General features: G+C 41.8%; 2 protein-coding genes across 2 annotated transcripts in view; one reads left to right on the top strand and one right to left on the bottom strand.

The window, feature by feature from the left end:
• The window catches only part of CCDC3 (coiled-coil domain containing 3), a 60350-nt gene that overhangs the window by 16680 nt on the left and 19139 nt on the right, over positions 1-24531 (top strand). The gene's annotated exons all lie outside the window — the stretch shown is intronic.
• Positions 6837-11613, bottom strand: LOC137563543 (uncharacterized). The gene is made up of 2 exons (XM_068276131.1): positions 11245-11613; positions 6837-11192 (listed from the first exon to the last, which is right to left on the bottom strand). Exon 2 carries the CDS (start codon positions 10907-10909, stop codon positions 7295-7297), a length of 3615 nt encoding a protein of 1204 aa, XP_068132232.1. The 5' UTR covers positions 10910-11192; positions 11245-11613; the 3' UTR covers positions 6837-7294.

Here is a 24531-nt window from a genome sequence, read left to right as displayed (position 1 = left end):
AGAAGGCAAATTTTACACTATTGCTGTTAGTTGGAATTTATTTATAAAGTTGACATTTTCTGGTCATACCTATAAAATGGGAATATATAGCTCCTAAACATATTGTTCACCAGTGCTTGATAAGCAGCCTACAGTTTATCAACTTCATTGTTTTGTCTTTACAATACTAAATAGGAGTAACAAAAAACCCTGTATCCCAGCCCTAGTGTGAGGCCTCATCTCCATGTCCATGCTGTGGGCAACACAGGTGGCGGTCACCTTGCACCCTATATTGCTCTGTCATTTTTCCCAGTGCGGTTGCAATCCCATTTATTTGTAATGAATGGAATAACACAGTGAACACGCAGAAGTGCATGCAAGCATGCGTTGGGATTCCGGTGTGACTCACAACACACAGATGGGGTCATCAGACACTGCATAATGCACTTCTAATGTCCCTGTGGATTGCATCACTGTGCATTGCTGAAAACACATTTAACAATGCACAAGTGAAAACGAGGGGTTAGAATACACATAGTATGTCTCAGTCTTTGTGTAGAAAAATAGCTCATGAGGTATAGTCACCCTTTGTAAGTGTTGAGTTTCACACTCATCCTAGCAAGTGTCATGTCTGCAGCTTCTTTCATGCAGAGACATTCATTTAAACAGCATATCCTTTATGTCATAGAAGTACTGCTTATTAATTGAGATGATTAGTTGCATCTGGAATGGTCCTTTTAGTCTTTGGAAGTGTAAGGGAGGAAATGGTTTGCTGACAAGGCATCATTTAGAGAAGCTTTAATGCTCATATTTCTTGTCACACATTAAAAGAAAGACTTAAATAGATGGACTGCAGATGGGATGACTTCCTTATCTAGAATTTTACACACATTTACTACTGGCACGTCTTCCAGCCCGGAAGAAGGGATAATTACTACAAAGACATCGTTCAAAACTGGAGCTGTAGTCATAGTTTAGACCAAATATATTTTATAAAAATTTAATGGGACATTATATGTTTTTATCCTATCATGGCATCCTAATGTCAGAAGAAAGGAAAGGTACAGACTGTGTTTACTTCACAGGGTTTTATGATCACTGTGTCATAAGTATAGAAACAACAAATTTAACTTGTCAGTGTTCACCAGGTCTGTAACACAGGCCACGAAGTGTTCGCCAAGCCTGAAGAAAATTAGTGTTTTTTAGATTTTATTTAAATAGTCCCTTCCCTCAAACCATTTTAACCCATTGCTCCTAACTAGTCTTTTATTCCCCAGGGAATTTGGAACCCATGAAAAGAAGTCTCTGCCCCCTGAGTAATACCAGCCCACATACACTCACCTAAAGGATTACTAGCAACATCTGTTCAATTTCTCATGAATGCAATTATCTAATCAACCAATCACATGACAGTTGCTTCAATGCATTTAGGGGTGTGGTCCTGGTCAAGACAATCTCCTGAACTCCAAACTGAATGGCAGAATGGGAAAGAAAGGTGATTTAAGCAATTTTGAGCGTGGCATAGTAGTTGGTGCCAGAGGGGCTGGTCTGAGTATTTCACAATCTGCTCAGTTACTGGGATTTTCACTCACAATCATTTCTAGGGTTTACAAAGAATGGTGTGAAAAGGGAAAAACATTCAGTATGTGGCAGTCCTGTGGGCGAAAATGCCTTGTTGATGCTAGAGGTCAGAGGAGAATGGGCTGACTGATTCAAGCTGATACAAGAGCTACATGGACTGAAATAACCAAGGTATGCAGCAAAGCATCTGTGTAGCCACAACACGCACAACCTTGAGGCAGATGGTCTACAACAGCAGAAGACCCCACCGGGTACCACTCATCTCCACTACAAATAGGAAAAAGAGGCTACAATTTGCACGAGCTCACCAAAATTGGACAGTTGAAGACTGGAAAAATGCTGCCTGGTCTGATGAGTCTTGATAGAGTCAGAATTTGGCATAAACAGAATAACATGGATCCATCATGCCTTGTTACCACTGTGCAGACTGGTGGTGGTGGTGGTGTAATGGTGTGGGGGATGTTTTCTTGGCACACTTTAGGCCCCTTAGTGCCAGTTGGGCATTGTTTAAATGCCACGGGCTACCTGAGCATTGTTTCTGACCATGCCCATCCCTTCATGACCACCATGTACCCATCCTCTGATGGCTACTTCCAGCAGGATAATGCACCATGTCACAAAGCTCGAATCGTTTCAAATTGGTTTCTTGAACATGACAATGAGTTCACTGTACAGGAGCTTCGTGCCCTGGATGTACATCCCACAAATCTCCATCAACTGCAAGATGCTATCCTATCAATATTGGCCAATATTGCTAAAGAATGCTTTTTCAGCACCTTGTTTAATCAATGCCACGTAGAATGGGTACAGGCGCACTATTACGTGAACGACATTTGGTGATGTGCGGCGGCAACGATCGCCACTGCAGATCAGATCTTTATGATCCCCGGTGACTCCTGCGCAAAGTACCGCAATCGCTTGAACTCTTGTTTGCACCCGTTGTGTGCCATTGCATGATGTCACGTATACCCGCCAGCGGGAAGGTGGACCAAGGAACGCTCATCATCGTGGGATGTTGCTGGGATCCATCTTCCTGTCTCGAGAGGGGGGTATTCAGCTTTAGGCAGGGGTCACATTATTATTATTATTATTATTAATAAAGCGTCAACATATTCCGTGGCGCTGTAAAATGTAGGAAAACAAACAAGGGATACATAATGATACAGACAAGAATATACTTCAAATATGGACACTGGTATGTATGCAGTGGACCTGAGTGTGACCCCTGCAAGTGTTATTTTACATCATCTGCAGTGGTTGTAATGTTATGGCTGATCACTGTGATGGAAGAGCACAATGGATGAGCAGGCAGTGAGTGTTCTTAACATAGGACCGTACGACCAAGAAAATGGCTGCTCAAACTGCACAGGCCATTTATGGTAAGTAGATAAACCTATGAGATTTCTAACATCCTCAGCCATTCATTTAATGGGAGAAGAGTGCCTGCATTTTATTACAAGCAGATGGGAACTATTTTTACTCACAATGGAAATAGAAGCAGCTAGTTTTTGAAACACTGCTTTTTACGGCTGGTGTATGGGACGATTAAATAAAACACAACCATTTCTGGGAAGTTCTCCCATCTCTTTTGTGGGTAGTAAAGTCATTCAGTATTATGGTGAATGACTTCTTCTGTGTGACCAGTTGTAGATAGGAGTAACTGCAAACAAGACAGCAATGACTGCACACATGTTAAAATAATGACATGGAATAGCCTGACTGTTCTAATGGTAAAACACCAACTCCTTTTGAATCTCTGCAAAGAGGAGCAGTGTTCATTTAGCTACTCCTCATTGGGGTGCCCAGCTAAGCAGCCTTTACCCATATTATGGCTGCATATCAGAAGTCATTGGATGAAGACTGCCTTCTTAAAGAGACTCCGTAACAAAAATTGCATCCTGTTTTTTATCATCCTACAACTTCCAAAAGCTATTCTAATGTGTTCTGGCTTACTGCAGCACGTTCTACTATCACCATCTCTGTAATAAATCAACTTATCTCTCTCTTGTCAGACTTGTCGGCCTGTGTCTGGAAGGCTGCCAAGTTCTTCAGTGTTGTGGTTCTGTGATGCATCTCCCTCCTCCAGGCCCTCTCTGCACACTGCCTGTGTATTATTTAGAGTAGGGCAGCTTCTCTCTTCTCTCTTATCTTTTACAAGCTGGATAAATCCTCCTCTGAGCTGGCTGGGCTTTCACATACTGAGGAATTACATACAGGCAGAGCTGTCTGCACTCTGCAGGAAGAAACAGCCTGACACTTCAGTGGAAGATAGCTGCAGGGGGAAAGAAACTCACAAATGATCTCTTGAGATTCAAAAGGAAGGGTGTATACAGCCTGCTTGTGTATGAATGTATTTTCTATGTGTGGACATACTGTACATCAACCTACTTCCTGTTTTGGTGGCCATTTTGTTTGTTTATAAACAAACTTTTAAAAACTGTTTTTAACCACTTTTAATGCGGCGAGGAGCGGCGAAATTGTGACAGAGGGTAATAGGAGATGTCCCCTAACGCACTGGTATGTTTACTTTTGTGCGATTTTAACAATACAGATTCTCTTTAAGATTGGGGCTATTGGTGTCTGCTGTTATCCTAATGTGTCTTTTTGGATGTAATGTATGGAAGAAAACACGTTATGTAAGCACTTGTTTTTAGGGTAAACACTATCAAGCCACTGTGTAAAAATGAAAACACATCACTAGGGGGAAAAAAACAGATAGTGTGGCAAGTAGGGATGAGCAAGCACATTTTTTATGTTTGATTTGTGGCAAGACTTAGCAATGTTTGCTTGCTATTAATTTTTTGTGATAATGGTGTACATTTGTGTTAAGTTTTGACTGCACATATTTCTGTAAATTCACTGCCAATTTTTGAAGATGAAATGAATTGAAGAATACTGCAGACTTTAGTGGTTAATAGCAAACTGCCCATACGCTAGAATCACCATATTTGCTAGGTATGTTAAGGAGAACAGTGGGAACACGGGGAAACAAAATATCTGTCAAAAAGACTTCTTACTTTTTGAGAATGCAATACATGTGGGTGGGTGGGAAGCACAGCAGTAGCCAGTGGGAGTGTTGGAGATTGCTATACTAAGTCTAGCAAAGCTTTCAAAGCATCTTTAAAAGTCCCTCCAGGGTACCCCAATGAACCCTTAACAGACCAAGGGAATCTGGAGGGTTCCCATTGGTCTGATAAAGGACCAATGGGCATCCCTGGCGGGAATTGTAAAGATGCTTTAGAGGATTTGCTATACCTAGTATAGCTGGTGCTGCAGCGTCTAGCTGCGTGTTTGGTGGCAGGTGCGTGGAGATCTTCAACAAGTTATCTGAGCAGGACAATTCCCTAGGATATTGGGATGAGAACATTAACTCAAGGTAAGTATTTGTGGTTTATTAAGATTAATAAAAATACTTTTCTCTAAGCAATTTTCCTGACTGATTCACTGATTGTATTATTAAAAAACAAACCAATCTACCATACCCATGTCTGCACTAATTTCCCCCACTGTAACCTATCCTACAATCTGTTCAATGTCCAATGGGCATAAATCTGCTAGTACTAGAATGGAAACTCAGGAACTGTAGCAATAGAATCATGTTTACAGACAGAAGTAGTACGTTGCTTCTGTTTATATTTTATGCTTGTGCAAAATTTTATCTGGAGATGATATATTATTTTCTGTGCTGCAGTGGTTGGATACTCCTAGTAAATGTTATTTTGTGACAGTTGCTTTGTTTCTCCTCTCTGTGTTCATGTTGTTACCTGCAAGTGAAAGACAGTGCGCACATTTGTTTCCTGACTTCTTTGCTGTGAGGCATCCTATCAGCTTGATTCACTAACCAGCGCTAAGCCGGTTAGTGAGCCTAAACACATAGTGGGAGCAAACCACAGAGTTAAGTGGTTTGCGCCCATATATCGCGCACAGCCCAGGGCAGTGCACGCTCAGCCGGTAACAGTGCGCAGTGCGACGATAACGTCGCACCCGCTGCCCTATAAGCGAAAATAGTGCATGTTATCGTCGCACCGCACACTATTACCGGCTGCGCACACACTGCCCTGGGCTGTGCGCGATGTAGCTTTGCGGGCCTATTAGGGCCCACAAAGCTACTTATGGGCCACTAAGTGGCTGTTCAGTCCGGCGCTATCACTTAGCGCCGGTTAGTGAATCAAGCCCTATATGTGATAAATGGATAAATGAACAGAACACTTTTCAACAAGGAATTTTAACTCTGTCACTGATCTTTCCCCTGCTGTTAACCTTCCTCCTCTTTGCTGCCATTATCTCCAGGTGCCCACAGTCACCCTGTGAGCCGAGTAACTACAGGCATTGGGAGATAAAGACAGCATAGAGGAGGAAACGTGCCAACCGGAAAGGGGAGGGCTACAGGACTTTGCTGTTCTAATAATCTGAAAGTAGTATAATAGAGGGACATTTCACCAGCTACACCCCCCCCCCCCACATAGATACTGCTGTGCCACCTCAACGATCAACCACTATAAAGCCATCCTGCTCAATCACATGTGTTTCTGGTAGACGTCGCTTATCGAAATTATGATCGGACAGCATGTTGGGGCATGATTCTGCCAAATCATGATCAATTCTGCCAAAGAATGTCTCATAGCGTTTGTGCACCTTTTGTGTCTTATAGCAGTCTTAGAAATGAATATGTGACAGTTAGAGAGTTGGTCTTTCAATAATTACAGTGTTTGTGGACTCCTGACAGACCTTTGCATCTTTCATCCAGTGCTGCACTAATATTTTTTTTTTTAATTCTGAGGCATGGGAAAAGCACAATAAATGTCAATGGATCTGTGGGAAAGGGTAGTTGAACTCTATAAAACAGGAAAGGGATGTAAGAAGGTATCCAAGGAACTGAGAATGCCAATCAGCAGTGTTCAAACTCTAATTATAATTATAGAAAATGATGGGTTCTGTTGAAACCAAACCACATTCAGGTAGAACAACTAGTAATTCAGCTGCAACTGCCAGAAAAATTGTTTGAGATGCAAGGAAAAACCCACAAATAACATCTGGTAAAATACAGGACTTTCTGAAAATATGTTGAGTGGCAGGCTCAAAATGCACAATAAGGAGGCACTGGAAAAAATATGGGAGGCATGGTTAAGCTGCCAGAAGAAAGCCTGTTCTGTTTCGAATTCCCGCTTTATGTGTGAGGCATACTCCAGAAGACCCAGTCTGTATAGCAGTATAACTCCACACTGATTTAGAAACCTCCACAGGCAGTTTACTCGATGAAATAATGACTCCAAGTATAATCTGTAGTATCTTTACTTGCGTTGAAAGCATACAAAGATGTTTTTTAGAGCATATTCATAGTTAAAAATATGATGCGACTACAAGCACAGCAGGATCTCCTCACTAACTGAACTCAACTGTTGCAGAAACATCTAGACAAGGCTGTTGAGCAGGGAGTTACAGTTGGGAAATGCTAAATAACTAAATCTTGCAGGGGGACTGGAATATACTAATTCAAAGAATATAAATAATGTTAAATAACATTAAAGGAGGCTGTTGTGACAGCACACTCCCCGCTTGGTATCGGTAGATACCACTATATATAATACAATTTAACATTGAAAACTATAAGTATAATTAAGACTTGTAGAGAAGAGAGAAAACATAAAACATAAACATTAATTCTTGAATGCAGATCTTTGAAGAATCTTCCATCACTGGAGAAAGGATGTAACTCAGTAGACTCGAAGGCATATCAGGCTGTTCCCTTGGATCGAGTAGATAAGACATCTTCATTTGAAGGCAAGAGTAAGACTGTCTCCGTGATGGGTCTAAACAAAGTCTTAACACTACCATTTCTTGCTGTCTTCACTTTCACCTTGCGAACCTTTCCATCATCACTAGTGATTGCCTTTATAAAGTGATCATTCATATCGGGTTTGTTCTTCAGAATTTTTTTAAGTGAAGTTAGCCTAGAAATAGCTTGTTTCTTGTTATTTGGAAGTCTAATTCTTGGTGAACGAAATGGTAAAGGAGCTACCCAACTGTTAGTTTCATCCTTGAAGAATTCATTATTCAAGATGTTTATGAACTCTTTATCCTCAATGGAAGGAACTGTCTTATTTTCATCACGAGTTATTTGGAATATAGTGTCACCAAAGTCTTGATGAGAACTGTTCTTACAACTGATTTGCTTTTGTACATCGCATGAAGTCTTTAAACTGAAACTCTCCTGAACTTGAAAGTTAAAAGGATGTTTAAGTGAATGAAAGGTGCATTCAGATTCTCTGATGCTGGTCTTGCATGAGAACACATCATAAGACTCTTGAAATGTATTTAAGTAAACATCTCCTATTATGACCCATCCAAAATCTAATTTCTGTGCATAAGGGGCATCATTTGGTCCATTGCATTGTTGTCGCACCTTATGGACTCTTGGGATATCTCTGCCTAAAAGAAGGAGAATCTTTGCATCATCATCAAGCGGTGGAATGTAACTGGCTATGTGTTTCATATGAGGATGAAAAAGAGCCGCTTCTGGTGTAGGGATCTCTTCTCGATTGTTTGGCAACTGATCACATTCGATAAGTGTTGGAAGTGAAAATTCTGTGTTTCCATACTCAGATGCTACCACAAAACCATGTGCTCTTCTTCCAGATACCTTAACCAGGCCTGAGCAAGTTCGTAAAGTATAGGGCCATGTTTCTCCTTGAATATTGAACACGTTGAAGAATTCTGGACTAGCTAATGAACGATTGCTCTGGTCGTCAAGGATAGCATACATCTTCACTGCGCTCTGTGGTCGTCCTTCTGGATATACCTTGACCAGACATATTTTACTGCATGACTTTCTGTGGAATCCTTCTTCACATACCTCAGTACATTTTGTGGATACAGATGCTGTCATTTCCTCAGTACTCTCCCCGCCATAACTTGGTGTGGTCTTTGAGGCTTGAGCAGTTTGAAGCACTTCTTTGGGAGAACTAGGATGATAAGCCGTTATGTGTTTATCACTGTTGCAGTCAAAACATTTGACAGGAACTTTACAGTCTTTAGCAAAGTGGTCTGTAGATGCACAACATCTATAACAAATATCGTGTTCTCTGAGGAAAGATTTGCGCTCTTCAAAGGGCATTTGTTTAAACACACGACAATTTCTAAGAGGGTGTGGCTTGTTATGAATAGAACATTGATCATTTTCGTTGACTTGCTGTGGTTTAAAATCAGAGTCTTGAGAACTTGAGAAGATTCCAGTATTCTTGACATAGATAGAGTTCCGTGAGTCCTTAAACTTGCCTTGAGTATCGCAATTTAAAGATGTTGAAGGAAGAACTGTAGTATCAAAAAATAAAAAGCTTGGGTCATTCTTTACAGTAGCTATGTCTCTAATGAATTTGGAGAAAAAAGAAAAAGGTGGAAAGGATACTTTATAGTCCTGTTTATATTTAGATCCTTTCTTTGCCCATTCACTCTGAATATTCGGTGGCAACTTCTGTACAATTGGGTTTACACCATGAGCTGTATCCAAGTAGACAAGACCTGGAAGGTGTGGGTCTGCCTTGGCTCTTTCTACTTCAAGAAGAAGGTCGCTTAATTCTTGAAACTTGTGGTTGTCCTTGTTAGACAGTTTTGGGAAGTTTCGAAGTCTCTTGAATAAAGCAAGCTCAATAGCTTCAGAACATCCATAAACTCTCTCTAATCTCTCCCAAACTATGTTAAGACCCGTTGCTGGATCATCGCAATGAACAGATTTCAGTCTTTTAACTTGTTCTGATGACTGCGGTCCCAACCATTTGATAAGTAGGTCAAGTTCTCCTATAGATTCAATCTCCAGGTTCTGGATTATAGTCTTGAATGTAGCTCGCCAACCTCTGTAGTTTTCTGGTTGATCATTAAATTTCGTTAGTCCAGAGTTAAGAAGCTCTCGGCGAATCATATACTTGCCAACTTCTTCCATTTCAGACTTTTCTGATTTTATTTCTGTACGTGGAAATGCGTCACCACTGCAGACAGTATGTGGCTTGTGCTGTTCCAGTGGTGATGTAGAGAATGGAGATGCAGATGCGTTTACTCCAGGCGAGGGTTTGATCTGTGTGATGTTTGGAGCATGGGAGCTTGAAAAAGACTGTGTTATGAGATTCATGGGATTTGTTCCAATTGGTTGTGATATTTCTTTGTGATTATATCTTGCTGAGGTCTGACAAGGTGTATAGATTTGTTCTCTTGGACTTGTAGTGTTGGACAGCATAGTAGAATCCTTCAAAGGTACAGTGTTAAACTGAGATTCATGTTTTAACGATATGCATTCTGGCTGCTTACTTGCTGAACAGGTAGGTGCAGAGACTTCAGCTGTATGTAGGGGAGTATATCCATTGTTCTGGTTCAGAACAAATTGCAAAGTTCGTTTAGCAGGATCGTCAGCAGACTTTAGGTTAGGGTAATTCATTCCTTCTTCCTCTTCCACAGCTTGTTCGAAGACCTTTAACCTTGCTAGAGCTGCTGCTTCTTCTCTTTTCTTTTGCAGAAGTTCTAACTGGGCCTCTGTCTCTGCCTGTACACGTGTTGCTTCTGCCTGTGCTTCTGCCTGCAAACGTGTTGCTTCTGCCTGTGCTTCTGCCTGCACACGTGTTGCTTCTGCCTGTGCTTCCGCCTGTACACGTGTTGCTTCTGCCTGTGCTTCCGCCTGTTTGCGTGCTGCGTCCGCCTGTTTGCGTGCTGCGTCCGCTTTAAGAGTCGATTCTTGTTCAAAGCAATAAGATTGTGCTTTTGCAGCCTCTGCTTCTGCACGGGCTTTGACTAACTGAATGCTTAATGCTGACCTCTGGGAGAGTGACTGCAGCGATTTGCTTGATCTAGTAAATCTGTGAGAGGTTGCTTGCACTGACGGTTTTTTTGAGTGTCTAGAAGAAATAGAGGTACAGGATGTAGTTTCGATCAATTTTGCTATCCTATTCTCTAACTGTAACTTCGCTTCCATAAACGCAACATGTCTCTGTTGATCAGCAGTGGTAAAGTCATTCAACTCTTTTGACGCTTGTTCTGTACTAACTTGTGATAGAAAGGAATAATATTTTTCAGAGAGTTTCCTGTAATTTTCATATGTCTTCTTAAGTCTTGTAAGTGCATTGTTTAATTGCTCTCCATTACTGCCAGTCTTCTCAATATCAGATATGTGTTGCAGCATTTTTATCCACAATTCAGACAGACTATGGGACATTCTTTCACTTTCTGCTTCATACCTCTCTCTTGCCTTTAGAGAAAGATGTATTGACCGCCTTGGTCTCTCAGGTAGTACAACATGTTTATCTGAATCATCTTGACCGAGCATTAATTCATCTTCCATGTTAATAGAATGCATAGAAATAGACATGCTCTATGGTTGCAGATATGATGCTTATGAATCTTATCACTGGGTGATTTTTTTTTTTTTTTTTAAACTTAATAGCGATAGTCCCAAACAGAAGAAATGTACAATTTCTGAAGCAATCTGTACTCACTGTATTCACTGTAGGAAGGCAAACAGGCAATTCTTGTACTTTTTTGCTGAATGTCTATTTACTCTTTGTAGATTTGTGTTTGATGTGTAGCTAGGTAATCCTTTATTGTATTGCAGATCAGTCCTTTACTGATGAGTTGACAGGAAATCCCATTACCTTCTTGCAGATATCGTATTTTTACTTATGAGTTGACAGGAAATCCCATTACCTTCTTGCAGATATCATATTTTTACTGTTCTGTTTCGAATTCCCGCTTTATGTGTGAGGCATACTCCAGAAGACCCAGTCTGTATAGCAGTATAACTCCACACTGATTTAGAAACCTCCACAGGCAGTTTACTCGATGAAATAATGACTCCAAGTATAATCTGTAGTATCTTTACTTGCGTTGAAAGCATACAATACAAAGATGTTTTTTAGAGCATATTCATAGTTAAAAATATGATGCGACTACAAGCACAGCAGGATCTCCTCACTAACTGAACTCAACTGTTGCAGAAACATCTAGACAAGGCTGTTGAGCAGGGAGTTACAGTTGGGAAATGCTAAATAACTAAATCTTGCAGGGGGACTGGAATATACTAATTCAAAGAATATAAATAATGTTAAATAACATTAAAGGAGGCTGTTGTGACAGCACAAAGCCATTACTATGCAAATGCCACAAAGTATCCCGCTTACAATATGCCAAACAGCACAGAGACAATCCTCAAACCTTAAAGAGACTCCGTAACAAAAATTGCATCCTGTTTTTTATCATCCTACAAGTTCCAAAAGCTATTCTAATGTGTTCTGGCTTACTGCAGCACTTTGTACTATCACAGTCTCTGTAATAAATCAACTTATCTCTCTCTTGTCAGACTTGTCAGCCTGTGTCTGGAAGGCTGCCAAGTTCTTCAGTGTTGTGGTTCTGCTATGAACTCCCCCTTCCAGGCCCCTCTCTGCACACTGCCTGTGTGTTATTTAGATTAGAGCAGCTTCTCTCTTCTCTCTTATCTTTTACAAGCTGGATAAATCGTCCTCTGAGCTGGCTGGGCTTTCACATAGTGAGGAATTACAGACAAGGGCAAAGCTGTTTGCAGGAAGAAAAGAGCAGCCTGAAACTTCAGTGCATGAGATATGCAGGGGGAAAGAAACACACAAATGATCTCTTGAGATTCAAAAGGAAGGTTGTATACAGCCTGCTTGTGTATGGATGTATTTTCTATGTGTGGACATACTGTACATCAACCTACTTCCTGTTTTGGTGGCCATTTTGTTTGTTTATAAACAAACTTTTTAAAACTGTTTTTAACCACTTTTAATGCGGCGGGGAGCGGCGAAATTGTGACAGAGGGTAATAGGAGGTGTCCCCTAACGCACTGGTATGTTTACTTTTGTGTGATTTTAACAATACAGATTCTCTTTAAGGCACAAAGTCATTTTGAGTGATGACACTAAAACATTTTGGCCACAACCATAAACGTTACATTTGGAGAGGAGTCAACAAGGCCTATGATGAAAAGTACACCATTCCTACAGTGAAGCATGGTAGTGGATCACTGATGTTTTAGGATGTGTGAGCTACAAAGGCACAGGAAATTTGGTTAGAATTTATGGCAATATGAATGGAGTAAGTTATCAAAAAATACTAGAGGAAAATTTGCACTCATCAGCCAGGAAACTGAGCATGGGATGTACTTGGACATTCCATCATGACAATCATCCAAAACACAAGGCTAGGTCTACCTGTCATCGACAATAGCAAAATAAAGAGAGAAAGTACTAGAGGGGTATCACGCTGATAGGTGAAGAGAGTTAGCGTAACAAGTGCAAGTCAGAAGACTGGAGAGAAAGCATAGTCAGAGACAAGCTGAGGTCATACACGTGAGCAGATGGCTGTAGTACAGAAGGGTCAGGCAAAATCATAGTCAAATAACAGGCAGAGTCATACACATAAGTCAGATATCAGTCGTATTGGAAGGAGCAAACAGAATCAAAGTCAGGGACAGGCCGAGTCATACACAGAGATCAGATGGCAGTAGTACAGAAGAGCTAGGCAAATTCGTAATCAGGAGGCAGGCAAAGGTCGGAACACAGACAATATACAATATTACAATAATACAATACTGACTGACTAGAGTACATATACAGTATATCGTGCTAATGCACAATATATGAAATGTAGCTCTCAATTCTCACACTAGCTAGGGGCCAAGAACCAGCGAACTGATTAGTATCAAGGCCAATGAGAAAGTGAATGCTCTGGCCTTAAAGAGACTCTGTAACAAAATGTTCAGCCTTATTTCTTCTATGCTATAAGTTCCTATACCTGTTCTAATGTGGTCTGTTCTACTGCAGCCTTTTCTAGTTGCTCTGTCTCTGTAACATCTCTGTTAGATAATCTAATCTTCTTTCCTTTGCCAGCTTTGTCGGCTCAGGCAGGAATGTGCTGCTCTGCTTGTGATAGATAGGGAGAAGCTATACACACCCTCTCCACGCCCCCTGCAGGCTCTGTATGAGTCACAAACTGAGCTTCTCTGAGCCTCTCACATGCTGGTTAGCAGCCCTGTTTTTTGTTTGTAAACACTGCCTAAAACTGGCAATTACAAGCCAGGATCTCAGCGGGGAGTGGCAGAAACAGCAAAGAGGGGCCCAGGAGAACATAATGAATAGAATGGTATGCTTTTTATTGTAAGAATTTTAGAGTACAGATTCTCTTTAAGTATTCAAGAGACACCGCATAAGCCCACCCCCAGAATTGACAGCACTTCCTGCAAAAAGGTGTCAACTGATGACATCACAGCTGACACCTCATCAGACACGCCTCCTCAGCCTATAAAGGCTGCTCTGCCCAGCGCGTGTCCGTCTGGACGTACTGCGCAAGCGCGTTGATCCACCGCCGCAGGGGTCCTGGGGCTTCCACTGGAGGACGGCAGAGCGGAAGTCCCACTACGTGAGCGAGTACCGCCGGAAACGCCGCGGGACTCACCGCAGGAAGGTAAGATTGCTACAAGGGGCCAGCTCAATCTCCTGACCTCAATATAATTTGGCCACTTTGGGGAGACCACGAACGTGCAGTTCATGGAAAAAGCCCAAGAATTTATGGGAACAGGAGGTTTTTTTGCCAAGGAGAATGGGCAGCTTCTGTCTGAAAAGATAATAAGAGCCTCATCCACAACTAGCACAACAGACTTACATCTGTCATTAATATTAAAGGGGGTAATACATGGTATTAAGAACTGGGGTATGTAAACTTATGATCAGTGTAGTTTGTGTAGTGATTATGATTTAAAAAGACTAAACACAGTCGTTTGACAATAAATGGCTTCAGCCAACCGCTAACCATGAGTGAACGAAAAGTTTTTTTGTATTCTCAATCATATTATATGAAAAGGGGTTAAGAAATCATAAATTCTGCCAGGGAATGTAAATTTATGAGCACAACTGTATCCTGCAGGGTAATGAGAAATTTGAGTACAACAGGAACATTTTGTAAGAAATTAATTCATAGGGTAGTGTAAGAGATTCAGGGTTGAGAAGTCCAATAACATCATAGGAAAATGGGTGGTGCTGGGGCAGGGGGGTGATTGCCAGTGGCGTAGCTAAGGAGCTGTGGGCCCCAATGCAAGTTTTACAACGGGGTCCCCCAAGCAGTCTATACATAACAATTGATACGCCCACCAAAACCTGCCAATGGCAACTACAGTGTCAGAGGTGCAAGTAGGGGATGGGAAATAGTTTGTTTATGATTTCCACAATTCAAAGTATCTATAGAAGTGATTATTTTGAGCACAGGACCAATAGAAAGCTAATACTGTAGTTGAGGGAGAGCCCTACGGGGCCCCTCTGGCCCAAGGGCCTCAATGCGGATGCAACATCTGCAACTCCTATTGCTACGCCCCTGGTGGGAGCATGTAAGAAAGATGACAAGAGAGGACAGATACCAGGTGCCATATGCTGTGTTCAGTCAGCACTCAGAGTGTTGTGAAGTGTTTGGCATGGTAGAAAGGGGAATAGAGGAAGCCTGTTCATCTCTTACACAAATATGGATTAATATATCTCTGTCACTACAGGATGTGTTGCATTTCTTACAATAATTTTATAGAAAAGGACTTGGGTTCAAAAAACGAGGAAATACAGTGCAATTTTAGCAAAATCTTATAGAAAAACTTTATTGGTACAAAATATCAAAAAATTGTTTAAAAAGCTTCTTCAATTCCACATGATTTGTCTTCATATAATCAATAATCAACCATAGGACATGGATAATTGAAGCTGATTGGTAGGTATTATATTCTGGCTTGATGCAACTTTGAATAAATGTTGTATTTTACAGGCGGCAACGACACATGTTCGTTTCGGGCTCTTTATATCATATGTATGCCCTTCATCAGGCCGTAATACAAATTTCTGTATGGCACAGTCAATCAGCACAAAGGCCAGAAAACTACATATAGTGGCACAGGCATCCAGGCCTACCAGATGCACAAGGGAATTCTTCCAAGGCGTGAGAGGAAAAGAACGCTGCTAGAGTGGAAGCTAGCAGCGTTCTTTTCCTCTCACGCCTTGGAAGAATTCCCTTGTGCATCTGGTAGGCCTGGATGCCTGTGCCACTATATGTAGTTTTCTGGCCTTTGTGCTGATTGACTGTGCCATACAGAAATTTGTATTACGGCCTGATGAAGGGCATACATATGATATAAAGAGCCCGAAACGAACATGTGTCGTTGCCGCCTGTAAAATACAACATTTATTCAAAGTTGCATTAAGCCAGAATATAATACCTACCAATCAGCTTCAATTATCCATGTCCTATGGTTGATTATTGATTATATGAAGACAAATCATGTGGAATTGAAGAAGCTTTTTAAACAATTTTTTGATATTTTGTACCAATAAAGTTTTTCTATAAGATTTTGCTAAAATTGCACTGTATTTCCTCGTTTTTTGAACCCAAGTCCTTTTCTATAAAATTATTGAGGTCTTGTGGGCAAGGTGGATTGCCCTTAAGAGGACTTTGTGTTTTTGATCCTTCACTTTAAAAAGGATGATACCCAATTATACGTATTCAGGCATTTCTTACAATAATAGGATGGCCACCAAGAGTTTTGTACTTTTATTTTTGTAACTGCTGGAACGTTGTAGTCTGTGTCTCGTGCGACCATTAGGTTGCACGTAGCTAATGTCAGTGACCAAATAAGTATCATGGCAGGTACATCTGCAAAATGACTGACCTGGCAGATAGAGGGCACGCCCACATTCTCAGCTGCAGCAAAGACAGAACATGGAGGTACCCTAGCTTTGTTGTAAAATGAATTCCTCTTCTACTCCATTGAAGGAGACTTATTGTTTATTATGAGTCATGGGGCTCTTCTTTACAGTATTTTGTTCTATTTTCAGCAGAAGTTCCACTTTAAAAATTGCAAACTGTTGTACAGTATTTACATTTCCTATATTATCATTTTTTTTACTTGGAAAGATCCTAGTAAAACTGATAGATATATGACAAGTTGACTAGAAGCAACATGCAGCTGGGCTGTAAAAATGCCTCCCAGTCAATGAAGTGCTCTATTACAGCTGTCTGTCTGCATATTTCCCTGATCTGGGGGATGCTGGGAATCGGTCATTTCTATATCGTGTACTCACATGAATCTCTAGGGAAATACTTGTCTTTTTCTACAGATATTATTTTCTACAGTATTTCCCTGTAAGATAACGTGGAGATCATGTTTTCCTTGTGGAGAAGGATGGCCTGATAATAATATGTTATCCAGTGAGTAGCTGGGTGACACAGAGAGCGGGAAATCAGAAATAAAATATAGTGGTGTCACCTGCATGGTGTGCCATGGGTATGTGATTCACAAGACTGACTGTCCTGAATTACAAAATACATATCATTCAACTAGTATTTTGCTGTTTGCTTGAATCTCGGCTGTAATTTGGATTAGCTGGCAGCTGGCTTTTCATTACCCCAGGTTACAGCATCCACATATATTCACAGCACAGCCAGGAAAGTATTTGTGGCATTTGAGTGCTACTCCTGTGGAATGACTATGAAGCCAAGCAAGTGAATGTTTGTGGTTTTTACAGCATATTTCCATTAACACAATGCCTGTGTGGCAAAAGCTGCAGTAATATGGATTATCAGCCCTTCCTTGTTGGAAAACTCCTCTCCAAGATTATTTGTGGTTTATGATTGTACTTTGTTACATTGGCGTAGGGCTCTTTTACATCATACTCGCTGCTGTGCACATTTTGGCAGCGCATGTGGTGTGCGACACGCAAGAATGGCAGAAGTGATTCTAGATTCAAGCACTTTATTGTCATTGTGTAAAACAATTAAATTACTTAGACAGCACTGCTGTTCACATCGTATGCGCTGTGCAGCAGTGTGATGCGTTACGATGCATTTTACAGGAAGTGCAGCGCTGACCCATTCACTACAGTGAATGGGATCAGCAGCACAAGCATAGTGGCGCAGATGGCGTGCGATCGTGCGTGTTGCATTCCAATCCCGCAGCCATTTGCGCTTTATGATGTGAACGAGCCCTTATTACAATTTGTGAAATTAATATTTGAATGATGTTTTTAGATAGTTGTTGATAAGCAAGTTCCTCTGTACAGGAACAAGCAGAAATGAAAGGCCAGAGAAACATATTCCAACAGTTTGTGTTATCTTCCTGCTACAATGTACAGTTATACGATTTAATGTCTGTGTCCCCCACATCCTACAGAAGACTGGATGCTGCAGACATCTCATGAATTCATGTAACCCGGGTGACAAGTGCTGTCATTTAGGCCCTGGCTTTACATTTCAGCACATGCATTATATGCTAGCTTAACATATAAACCTTGCTGAAGAATGGGTCAGGACAACCTTCTTAAATGGCAGTTGTTGGCAGAGAAGAAAAAAGGGATCTATTTATAGGTATAGAAATTCCAGGAAAAGTATGCTTGCTTGTATTCACCTTATTCCAGTTTAATAAAGAAAATGCCAATAGATGCATAGAGAGGCATTCATCCAGAGTGCGTAGCAGATGTGCAGTAAATTGGTGAGGAATCTGTGAAGTACTAAGACAGCTAAGAACAGAAGAGATGAACGTTTGCACCCTTGTCTAGTAGTGTGTCAAAATGACCAAGTTTGTCTGCCTCTTCTTTTAGCTATTTACACGTATTAGATATAATCAAGCTAAGTAATGCATAGTTTGTCCATAAAGTGGGAAAAAACCCTGAAATAACATTCAATAAAAATGTGTTTTCCTACTTTTGATTACCCATACAGTTATCATATTTGCTTTTGTGCACATGTAATATACTGTCTGTTTAAAAATTACAAATTCCTAAAGTGCAGTTTATCTATTCTGAAAACTGCCATTGCATTTTATTGCATATCTGGTGTATTTATATATGGCCTGATAATAATATGTTATTATTATGATAATAATAATATGATAATATGTTAATCTATCTAATGATCACTTCTCAGCTCTCTCTGCTTCTCAGCTCAGTACAGCTCAGTTTTGGCAGTTTGCTAATGTTTACTAAATGTATCTGACAAAGGAATGTAAGCAAAAGATAATGTTATTACCGCTTCGGATGCATCAAGAAGCATTCCACTGAAGCAATGAGCTTTCTGCTGTAGAAAAAAGTGCTGTGTTTAACTTTTTGTAGGTTGTTCTACTACAATTTTTTTTTCTTTTTTCTGTGGTGGTAGATTTTATGCAGTAAATAATCTTTTAGAACAAAGAGGAAATGTTGAGTTTCATATCACTGTTATGTCTGTACTAGGCACTGGCTTTTATTCTTGTATTTTTGAAGTGACACTTGTTGATTCATAAATTTGCCAAAATCTCCACAAATAGAAGGCTGAATTCTGCCAGTTAATTTTATGCCAATACATTTTACCAAACCACACCCAGGAAAATCTAAGTTTTACCAGCTGCCAAAACATGAGATTATATTATGAGCAAAGTGTACTGATGCTGTTAATAACTGTTGCCGCCTGTCTACTGACTCAGGAGGTTAGATTATTCACTCAGTTTAGCATAACTCATTCAGTTTTCTTGTTCTAGTATTAGCAGTGGCATAGCTAAGGAGCTGTGGGCCCTGATGCAAGTTTTACATTGGGCCACCCCCCCCCCCCCCCAAACACTCTATACATAACAATTTTTACGGCACACCAAAATCTGCCAATGACAACTACAGTGTCAGAGGTGCAAGAAGGGGATAGGGAGCGGTTTGTTAATGATTACCACTATTCAAAGCATCTATAGAAGTGATTATTATGAGCACAGGACCAATATAGAGCTAATACTGTAGTTGAGGGAGGGCCCTTCGGGGCCCCTCTGGCCCAAGGGCCCCAGTGTGACTGCAGTGCTACCTCTGCACCCCCTATTGCTACGCCCCTGAGTATTAGATAACATCGTGTTGTCCACCTTCTGATCACAGTAATATTACCGCAGGTGAATTATGAGCTTCTAAATCCTTACACTTCCCCTCCTTTTTCCTTATTGTTTTCTATCCCCTTCATAACAAACTTACAAATGCATTCACATGGCTAATCAAGCAATATGCTTGTATTACTACTATATTATCACTATGCATTCTTACAGCACTGACATCTTCTGCAGAACTTTATAGAGTACAATGAATTACTAATGTCACTAACTGCCCCCCAGAAGGGTACACAATCCATTGTCCTTGCTATGGTCTTAAGGTGGTTACTAACTGTTCAATTTTTAGTGAAGAATTGTTTGAGCGATCAGATAATTGTGATTAGATTGGGAATATCAACAGATTTTATTTTCTGCCAATCGACTGCAAACGATTCTTAAAGTGATCTTTCAACAGAAATTTTGTCTATCAGAAAACTGTTTTTTTTTTATAACCGGTTGTGATGGCTAGGCAGCACAGATTGATGTGTTGATGGTGCAATAATCAAAGTATTACGACATGTTATTTATTTTCTAAAAATTGGATCGTTCGTGGTCACCTTTACTCTAATGTCCTTGCCACTTTCTATGTCTAATCTGGAGGGCAGCTAACTATGTACCAGTATGTTTCTGGGATGTGGAGGGAAACTGGAGTGAATGGAAGAAACCTATGCAAATATGAGAACATACAAACTCCATGCATATATTGTACTGTCCTAGATTTCAGTCTGGGACTTTTAGCATTGTGATCAAGAGATTTAATACCTTGTTTTTAACTTTCCCTTTAAAACCAGTGTATTGCAAATAAAGTATGTGCTTACAAGGTGTTGGCTATGCTGGACATAGCATCTCTAGCTTCTGGGTAAGTTAGGCTTTTTGCAGTCAGCCTTTGTTTTTGTGAGCATCCATACGAATGATTGGAAGCATTATTTTAGTATCTTCTATTAGGATTTCACTGCTGTGACGTGTGAATAAGCAAAACAAAATAAAAAAGCAAGTTTACAGCTGACCTGCAGAGGGTGTATTTTACTCAATGAAAATTGAATTTTACATTACAGCCTTGACCATATATAACATAATAAACCACCACCCATCGGCGTCGGTAGGGCCTTTGATCCGGGGCACCGGCCAGGAACCTGTTGCCATGGTGCCCCGGATCGATTGATTGGCAGGAGGGGGCACTGGGTGGAGCGGAGCAGGCAGTTAAAAACTCACCTCCGATCGCAGCCTCCAGCTTCTTCCGACTTCCTCCCCGGCGTCTGTTGCCTTGATTACAGGGGACCTGTGATGTCATCACAGGGGGCGCTGTTACCAATGGGAACTACGCCGGGGAGGAAGTCGGAAGAAGCTGGAGGCTGCAATCGGAGGTGAGTTTTTAACTGCCCTCTAACCCCCCGCTCCGCCCAGCACCCGCCTCCTACATTGGGGAAACTACCTATCTAACCTACGCTGGGGGCATCTACCTATCTAACCTATGCTGGGGGCAGCTACCTATCTAACCTACGCTGGGGGCATCTACCTATCTAACCTATGCTGGGGGCAGCTACCTATCTAACCTACGCTGGAGAAAGCTACCTATCTAACCTATGCTGGGAGCAGCTACCTATCTCACCTACGCTGGGGGAAGCTACCTATCTCACCTACGCTGGGGGAAGCTAGCTATCTCACCTACGCTGGGGCAGCTAGCTATCTCACCTACGCTGGGGGCATCTACCTATCTAACCTACGCTGGGGCATCTACCTATCTAACATACACTGGGGGCATCTACCTATCTAACCTATGCTGGGGGAAGCTACCTATCTCACCTACGCTGGGGGCAGCTACCTATCTAACCTATGCTGGGAGCAGCTACCTATCTCACCTACGCTGGGGACAGCTACCTATCTCACCTACGCTGGGGCAACTACCTATCTCACCTACACTAGGGGCAGCTACCTATCTCACCTACGCTGGGGGCAGCTACCTATCTAACCTATGCTGGGGGCCTCTACCTATCTAACCTATGCTGGGGGCATCTACCTATCTAACATACGCTGGGGGCATCTACCTATCTAACCTACGCTGGGGGCATCTACCTATCTAACCTACGCTGGGGGCATCTACCTATCTCACCTGCGCTGGGGGCAGCTACCTATCTCACCTACGCTGGGGCAGCTACCTATCTCACCTACGCTGGGGGCAGCTACCTATCTCACCTACGCTGGGGGCAGCTACCTATCTCACCTACGCTGGGGGCAGCTACCTATCTAACCTATGCTGGGGGCCTCTACCTACAGTGGTGTGAAAAACTATTTGCCCCCTTCCTGATTTCTTATTCTTTTGCATGTTTGTCACACTTAAATGTTTCTGCTCATCAAAAACCGTTAACTATTAGTCAAAGATAACATAATTGAACACAAAATGCAGTTTTAAATGATGTTTTTTTATTATTTAGTGAGAAAAATAACTCAAAACCTACATGGCCCTGTGTGAAAAAGAAATTGCACCCTGAACCTAACAACTGGTTGGGCCACCCTTAGCAGCAATAACTGCAATCAAGCGTTTGCGATAACTTGCAACGAGTCTTTTACAGCGCTCTGGAGGAATTTTGGCCCACTCATCCTTGCAGAATTGTTGTAATTAAGCTTTATTTGAGGGTTTTCTAGCATGAACCGCCTTTTTAAGGTCATGCCACAACATCTCAATAGGATTCAGGTCAGGACTTTGACTAAGCCACTCCAAAGTCTTCATTTTGTTTTTCTTCAGCCATTCAGAGGTGGATTTGCTGGTGTGTTTTGGGTCACAGTCCTGCTTCAGCACCCAAGATCGCTTCAGCTTGAGTTGACGAACAGATGGCCGGACATTCTCCTTCAGGATTTTTTGGTAGACAGTAGAATTCATGGTTCTATCTATCACAGCACCTTCCAGGTCCTGAAGCAGCAAAACAACCCCAGACCATCACACTACCACCACCATATTTTACTGTTGGTATGATGTTCTTTTGCTGAAATGCTGTGTTACTTCTACGCCAGATGTAACGGGACACGCACCTTCCAAAAAGTTCAACTTTTGTCTCGTCGGTCCACAAGGTATTTTCCCAAAAGTCTTGCCAATCATTGAGATGTTTTTTTTAGCAAAATTGAGACGAGCCTTAATGTTCTTTTTGCTTAAAAGTGGTTTGCGCCTTGGATATCTGCCATGCAGACCATTTTTGCCCAGTCTCTTTCTTATGGTGGAGTCATGAACAATGACCTTAATTGAGGCAAGTGAGGCCTGCAGTTCTTTAGATGTTGTCCTGGGGTTTTTTGTGGCCTCTCGGATGAGTTTTCTCTGCGCTCTTGGGGTAATTTTGGTCGGCCAGCCACTCCTGGGAAGGTTCATCACTGTTCCATGTTTTTGCCATTTGTGGATAATGGCTCTCACTGTGGTTCGCTGGAGTCCCAAAGCTTTAGAAATGGCTTTATAACCTTTACCAGACTGATAGATCTCAATTACAGTACTTTTGTTCTCATTTGTTCCTGAATTTCTTTGGATCTTGGCATGATGTCTAGCTTTTGAGGTGCTTTTGGTCTACTTCTCTGTGTCAGATAGCTCCTATTTAAGTGATTTCTTGATTGAAACAGGTGTGGCAGTAATTAGGCCTGGGGCTGACTAAAGAAATTGAACTCAGGTGTGATAAATCACAGTTAAGTTATTTTTTAACAAAGGGGGCAATCACTTTTTCACACAGGGCCATGTAGATTTAGAGTTTTTTTTTCTCACTAAATAATAAAAAACCATCATTTAAAACTGCATTTTGTGTTCAATTATGTTATCTTTGACTAATAGTTAACGGTTTTTGATGAGCAGAAACATTTAAGTGCGACAAACATGCAAAAGAATAAGAAATCAGGAAGGGGGCAAATAGTTTTTCACACCACTGTATCTAACCTATGCTGGGGGCATCTACCTATCTAACCTACGCTGGGGGCAGCTACCTATCTAACCTACACTGGGGGAAGCTACCTATCTAACCTACGCTGAGGGCAGCTACCTATCTCACCTATGCTGAGGGCATCTACCTATCTAACCTATGCTGGGGCATCTACCTATCTAACCTACGCTGGGGGCATCTACCTATCTAACCTACGCTGGGGGCAGCTACCTATCTAACCTATGCTGGGGGCAGCTACCTATCTCACCTATGCTGGGAGCAGCTACCTATCTAACCTACGCTGGGGGAAGCTACCTATCTAACCTACGCTGGGGGAAGCTACCTATCTAACCTATGCTGGGAGAAGCCACCTATCTAACCTATGCTGGGGGCAGCTAACTATCTAACCTATGCTGGGGGCAGCTGCCTATCTAACCTATACTGGAGGCACCTACCTATCTAACCTATACTGGAGGCACCTACCTATCTAACCTATACTGGAGGGACCTACGTATCTAACTTATACTGGGGGAACATACCTATCTAACCTATACTGGAGGCACCTACCTATCAACAGCCAAGAAAAGCCCCAGGGCCCCAGCCCAGCAAAGCAGAGCCCTCAGCAAAGCAAACCCCCCCAGCCTAGCAAAGCATACAGCCAAGCAAACCTAGTAAAGCCCCCAGCCCAGCAAAGCCCCTCAAAATGCCCCCAGCAAATTGCCCAGCCCAGCAAAGCCTCCAGCAAGTCACCTTGCAAAGCCAGGCCGGCTCAACATCACCACTAGCCAAGCTGGCACAGCATCACCGTAAGCCAGGCCAGCACAGCATCACCACAAGCCAGGCCAGCACAGCACAGCATAGCATAGCATAAGTAACCACCAGCCAGGCAGCCCAGCATAACCGCTAGCCAAGTACAGCGCACAGGCTAGGCAGCTGAAGACAAGACAGAAGCCAGGTGACATCTACCAGGGGCTTCTATATGTGAAATACTGCCTATTGAATATATTTATAAGTTACGCCACTGCTAATGTTCATGTACATTTGGCCTCACCTATGACCACGCTCACTTTACACTGCATAACCATGCCCATTTTTCGGCACACTCATTCCCTCTTGGTGCCCAGGGGTGCCCCGGATCTCCCAGGAACGTAGAAACACCCCTGCCACCACCTATCACCTTCCCTTTTT

This window comes from Hyperolius riggenbachi, chromosome 3 (genome assembly GCF_040937935.1).
Source record: "Hyperolius riggenbachi isolate aHypRig1 chromosome 3, aHypRig1.pri, whole genome shotgun sequence".
Taxonomy (NCBI): Eukaryota; Metazoa; Chordata; class Amphibia; order Anura; family Hyperoliidae; genus Hyperolius; species Hyperolius riggenbachi.
This window is presented reverse-complemented; position numbering and strand designations above follow the sequence as displayed.

Coding starts and splice junctions, on each gene's coding strand:
- LOC137563543 (XM_068276131.1), bottom strand. CDS start 10,909: ATGTCTATTTCTATGCATTCTATTAACATGGAAGATGAATTAATGCTC.